Source organism: Rhagoletis pomonella, unplaced genomic scaffold, assembly GCF_013731165.1.
Source record: "Rhagoletis pomonella isolate Grant_MI unplaced genomic scaffold, Rhpom_1.0 Rhpom_scaffold_07346, whole genome shotgun sequence".
Taxonomy (NCBI): domain Eukaryota; kingdom Metazoa; phylum Arthropoda; class Insecta; order Diptera; family Tephritidae; genus Rhagoletis; species Rhagoletis pomonella.
Window position 1 is genome coordinate 1,644 of NW_023465874.1, and position 6,549 is coordinate 8,192.

General features: G+C 36.8%; 1 protein-coding gene across 1 annotated transcript; it reads right to left on the reverse strand.

Moving 5' to 3' along the window:
• Positions 1–840: 840 nt before the first annotated feature.
• LOC118755776 lies at positions 841–6,527 on the reverse strand (the record flags this gene model as incomplete). The annotated part of the gene is made up of 2 exons (XM_036490597.1): positions 6,037–6,527; positions 841–1,210 (listed from the first exon to the last, which is right to left on the reverse strand). A coding segment is annotated over exon 2 (337 nt), but the record flags the coding sequence as incomplete, so codon positions are not given.
• Between the last annotated feature and the right edge of the window lie 22 nt (positions 6,528–6,549).

Here is a 6,549-nt window from a genome sequence, read left to right on the forward strand (position 1 = left end):
ATTAAATTACACTGGAACTCAATCAGCTGCATTTCAAAATCTTTGATTTTTAATCAACCAAATTTAGGCAAATTCTGTTTATCAAATGAAGTCACATCAGCAGTGGGATTCTAGAAATCGTTGCGCTAAATTTCTATCGCTAAAAATCTCTGAATGAGTGACATATGGGCCTAAAAATATGCCAAGCGAAAGCGGAAGGTGTTTAATATAAAATCGTAAGCATTGTGGATATTAGTACACTGGTCTACGATTGCTGATATTGAAGCCTGCGAACTTTAAAATATTTTGCCAATTTCAGTACCTCTCACTACGCGGAAACTACAACAACAGTTGGGGCATGGGTTTGGGCAGCAATTTTAAGGTTGAAAATTTTAGCAATAAAAGTGAAGCTAAAAACTTTTTAAAAGGCAATCAAAAGGTCGATTAAATTGGCTTAAAAGTTAAAAGAAAAAAGAAACAAAAAATAAATAAAAAGGAATTGCAGTAAATGAACAAGCCGCCAAATTCAACAAATATTTAGTACTACAAATTTTAATTCCTTTTCATTTCCAATACATACAAATACATAGTAATATAATAGAATATCCAATTCGCAACAAAAAAAAAGAAACAGCAAAAAAGTATGTGACTAGCAAGTAAGAGAACAAGAACTAGAATAAGAACAAGAACGACAACAACAATCAATGATGGCAGTAAGTAAATTGAGTAACTGTTTTGTAAGCATAGAAGTAGGAGGATTAAAGGAGGAAGTTTTTAATATGCACACCAACAACAAGAATATTGCAATCGAAAACAAACTGAAAAACAAAGAAAATTGTAGAATGAAAACTACAAACTTACGGAAATCCATTTGTTCATCTTCCAATTGCCTTATCACAGCCGCATGACTTTGGCGTAGCATCAGCTCCTCCTCGATGGAGTCATCGTAAGCGGAAGTCGATGTAGGTGTGGCCACAGTGGTGGTGGTGGTGGCGGTGGCCTCCTTCGACGCGGACGCTGGCAGCTGCGATTGTTTCCTTTGGCCGAATCGTGCAAAAACTTTCACTCGGCTGCCGCGCCGACTTTTCAATGTGCCGCTACCGCTACCCCCCGCACCTGCACCGGCACCTGCACCAGCGCCATTCGTTGGCGTTTGTGGCTCGTTGACTGTGGTGTGGTTCGTTTGCGTGTTACCCATTGTCTAGGCTGGAGGTGTTGCGCTTGAGCGAGTCTACAATTTTGTGCGTACAATTGAAAGAGAAGAGAATCAAAAAGAATTACAAGTCAATTACAGTATTGTTTAATCGTATTAATTTTCTACTTAAGTTCGAAGTTAAGTGATATCGAAAGCATTTGCAGAGCCAATGTTGGTTAATGAATGATTCTTGGAGATATTTTGATGAGTCGATTGCTTACAATGTTTGAGCTTATAAGTTTTTATGAGTATTTGAGTGGATAATTAAAATCTTAAAGTGGAAATTGTTCATTTTCAAAATATGTTTGCAGTCCTCTTGAGACATAAATAGCACTTGTTATCAGCAAAAGTCAGCGCTGGCAAAGCGAGGCTTCACAATTTTTAATATTAAAGTTAAAGTTAAAGTTAAAGTTTAAATTAAAGAAAATCCGCGTAAGTGTTACTTTTGCCTCTGAATGGAAACTGTCTATGTGAGCGGTTTTCTCCGTTAAGCTTTATTCAGAAAACGTTTGGAAACATTTGCAGTTTTCTTGTTTGGCATAAAAAATAGGGTTCGTTGTGAAACTGTCTAAATATATAGTAGTAGTAGTGTCAACAAAAAAAAGTTCGCCGTACACCATTCAGTCAAAAGTATTTTTACAACGCAAATAAAAATTAATAAATGTAATCGGAGTCATGGAAATTCTTATGCCTAAGCGTGGGAGGGTGATATGAATCAGCCAAATTTAGGCGAATATTTTCGAAGAATCCGGTTCCCTTGGGTTACTTCAGAGACGAGGCAGACGGGACAATGAGCAGTGAGCAGTCGCTAAATTTTCTGCTTTATGCTCATTTCCTTGCAACAATTCCCCAGGATAAATCTCCGCTGGAACAACGTACAGGAGTTGTACCTCCATCTCCGACGTTGTGGACGAAGACTGTGAAGGTGTCGTGCAATTGGCTGGCTCCTATTTAAGCGAACTGGGTGAGAGTCATCAGGGTTGCGTCTCGAAGGTCACTAAGGACTCTCATGCTTCCACTAAGCATGCCTATAGGCCTATAAGTTTGTCTTCGTTTCTACTAAAAAGGCCGGAAAACGACTAAATGTCGTGACTGTCTTTAGAGAGCTCAACATGCTTACTGCAAGGGAAAGTCGTTGGCTACTACCTTACTCACATTAGTAAAGTGGATAGAGGAAGCCTTGACCTATTAAGATTATCCTCGAGAGAACTTGGTGGGGCGGGGTTAATGGAAGGAGCAGTGAAATATGGAGACAGGGTTGGTTGGGTCACGATCCAGAAAATAAAGGTCGCGCCATTCGCGGACCGCTAACCCTCTCTTCGTCGATTTGACTGCATCCACCCAATCGCTGACGTCATAATATACTTTTGTTTACATTCACTGTTGCCAACTTGATGCTTTTCGCACCAAATTTAGTGGGTATTCAAAACGCGAAAATTTTTGAGTTTTGTGCTTGATGCGTTTTTGGTGCTTTTGTTTTTAGTTTGAAGAATTCAAATTAGAAAATCTAAAAAAAAATGGAAGCAAAATTTATAGAAATCGCAAGTGTGCTAAGCAATTTTAAAAAAATTTAAACAAAATCATGGCACAGTGACAATCATGAGCGACAACGAAATATGTATGTATGTGTAGCACCTTCAATCATGCCAGAAGAAATCGACCGTTGTGCAAGAAACATTGATTATTATTAATTTGAATCGGCATCCTTACAATAAAATTATGTATTCATATAAAGTAAATAAAAATTTGGAGGTTTTTCAAATTTAAAACTTGGCAATACTGCCTTTTGTTCGATGCTTCGTCTTTTTCTTGTCGAGTTCGTCTCGCTCTCTCATTCTGGTATATTTTGACGTCACGGCCAATTACTCTCAGCTCGATTGTCTTGTATTCTATCATTCTTGGGTTGGGTTATATTTTGCCGGCAGCTCTCCATGAAAACTTTTGTAGAGTCTTTGAGGCGAAAATTCACTGCTGACGATCGTGACGTCAGTTTAGGAGATTAGCTTATGCGACTATCACGGCCGGTGGTGGTGCGCTCGAAATTGGAATGTCTCACCACTCTATGAACCAGGCCACTGTTGTGGGAAACTTCATAGATTATGACTTGGAAATAAACTGCACCCTTGAAATGTTATCCCTATTGTTATTTTTTCGCCTGTGGTTCACTCTTGGATGGTTGGGCCTCATGTAACTGCAGGATCCTTCTGGCCTGGGATGGATCTGGGAGCTCTTTTCTAGTGGAGGCCCCGACAGGCCATTGTGCGATTGGTATTCACGCGGTAAGGTTAGGAATCTCAACTGATCCCTTTTGTATCAGTAGACTGCCCATCCTTCGCGAGCCAAGGAAGGAAACATTTTGGCTGAGTAACCCTGAGGAGCTCCCAGTCATTGAAATTAGTGACTTTAGTTTCGGCTCCCAGCATTCGTGATATAAAAAAGGACCAAGTGTGTCCCTTGTCTGGGGAAACCATTATAAACTAACCAAACCTAAGGTGGTACGGTCCAATGTACATTGTATGTATGTATGAATTTTGGTATGCACATGAAAAAGGTATCTTACAAAAAGCGGATGTACGCACTCTAAAAATTCATAATAAAAGATTATTCCTTAACTCAAAGATCTTCTTGATACAATTAAAGTTGATGACATATTTTATGCAAAGATGACGAATAACTTTAAAATAAACAATTATATTTTAACTAAACCACAATTTTTTCGCTCTAGGTGATAATGACTAATAAATAAATCGTGTATGCATTAAGCTTAAAAAAGTACCCGTAAAAATTGCAAAGAAATATTGCGAAAGCTCTGTGATAATTATGTACTTCGCATGGGTGATATTTATGTACATACGGACGTGTGGATGTGTGAATGTAATGTGACTCATTAAATGCAAAAGTGAAAAGAAAAAATATTAATAAAGAAACTCAATCAGTATGCACAGCATCGCCCTCCGCTTGAATGGATTTCCCGCTTATCATTGGTTGAAAAGCGAACTTATCTACTGAGAGATCCCCAGTTAATTGGTTTTCCTGGCTAAGTAAACTCAAAGTGCGTATTACGGTATGCGTAAGTATGTAAGCAGCTGTCTCGAGAGATGCATCTAGAATCTAAATTTTAGATTAAATAATCAAATCAAAAAGCAAATTTTAGATGCGAAAGAGGCAAAGTTTTCGCCCCAACATATAGCTCGCAAATGGTCAGAAATGTCATAATATTGTATACTTGGCACCCTCCTTCTTAATTCACTGTTTGCCAGCATAATTCTTCTTCTATCTGCTAGTGTCTATTAGAAATGTAAAGAAACAATGTGCAGACTTGCTAGGCGCGACTACCAACACCGAGCGCCTAAATGCATGCCATGCACTGCTACATGTGGTAAAATTTGTCTTTTGTATTTGTGAAATTTTTGCATATGCACTTCTCAATTGCCATATAATAAAACTTGTTTTAGTTATAATTGTATGGCAAAATATGCTCGGCCTAGTCTGATGCATCCTCCGGACAATGCTTCTGGACGTTTTTTGCGGACTCTGCATGTCTTACAACCAAGATAAATGTTAAAGATAAAGATAAAATTCAACAATTTTCTTGATTTTATATTATTCATTAAAATTTTTGATCAACTTTAACCACCAAGAATAAAACAAAACTTATCCAACGTACAATTTTCTTCTGATTCCGTATATCGTAATGGTTTATCTATGTCAAACCTAGTTTCTGAGATATCCGTGAAAATATGAAACAAGTTTTCTCAGTTTCAAAAGTATAAGTAGGTTTAATATGTTTGTAATAGAGTTCTTCGTTTCTTACTTTTTTGTATGCTTTTTTCTATAGTGACCAAACCACTTGTGTGATTGATTGTATGAAGGCGAAAAACTTTTGCTGGAGTTTTCTTTACATATATCCCAAATGTTAAAGCGATATGATGACAAATACAACTTTTTATGTACATAAGTAATGGAATGTGTCGCAACTATGGGTTTTTTGCATTTTTTCACCGATATCTCAGAAATTAGGTCTGACCCAGAGAAACCATTCTACTTTGGAGAACTTTTATTTAATTCCTTGTGACTTTTTTTGTCGTGTAGCGTAATCAATAAATTATTTGAATATACATAATGTTATAAGGCCATAAAAAAAAACCGTTAAAGATAAAGATTACGATGAAAATTATGGCTAAGGTAAGGACTAGGTTTCACTTCTTTCTCGCGTAGGGACTACACGCCCTTAGTTTTTTTTTACATTCTGAGCATTTGGAATGGATATGCTTGCAAGTATATCTATTTCGATTGGTTTAGGTCGTTGCCAAGGTATAATCAACTATTCGCTCTTTTCGAGTTCACCAGTAATGCCCAATGTAGAACAAATCGTGTATAGAAAAAAAATGTGTTTACATGCGTACATCCTTTTATGGCTCCTTATTTATAATCTGCTACGAAGAGAGCTCTTTGTTGTCGCTTTTACCCACGATTGAGAGAATACAAAGGTTGCGCCGATCTCGGACCGCTATTCCTCTCTTAACGAATTTGACAGAATCGTTGTTTGCATGACGTAACACTGGTGCAACTTGTTTACGTTTTCCTTGCAACATTTTTTCTTCTTCTTCCATTCTTGCTCACGTTTTGGCATTTCTCTCGCAATTGCACCAGTGTGACGTCACACAAAAGTTATTCTCAAAAATCCTCTCTGATCGGCGCAAGCTGGTATTCTATCATTCTTGGCTTTTACTTTCTTGAAGGGAGCAAAGCAATAATACCCTTCTGCATAAGTGTGCCGGATATAAAAATGCAATAAAACTATGTATGTCTGTAAGTAACTAGAAGTGTTTTTTATTTGTTCGAAATAATTTATCACTTACTGTATTTTATGACTTCGGTGAATTTCAACAAAGGGAAATTATTATTTATGGAAATACTTTCGCAAATCAAGAAGTCGCTACTAATAAATGATTAAGCACGTACATGTGCATATACATATATGTATGTATGTCCGAAGTCGATGCTGTTTTTGTTGATTTTGTTTATTTTCGTTGCTTTGTGTTCGGCTAAATCTTTATTCTGTTGTGTTAAATCGACTTGACGCCTGCTGATCTTTGAGTTTTAGTCGCGAGTTTAGTTAAACTTGACTGGTATATGTGTTTAGTTGTTTTTGCTTTAATACTATGCTTTTTCTTAGTATTCAATAAAGAAATCTATCTAACTTTTTTTTTAATTTTGTGCCAACTTTCGCTGTAAAATTATCTACTTTATTCAATTCCCGTTATCACTCACTGCCCGATTTTCTTATCTTTGATTTTTGTGCAATTTTATTAACTTAGTTATTTATCATATCTTTAAATTTTTTGTAGCATTTGTTAAAATTTTTGGGTGCG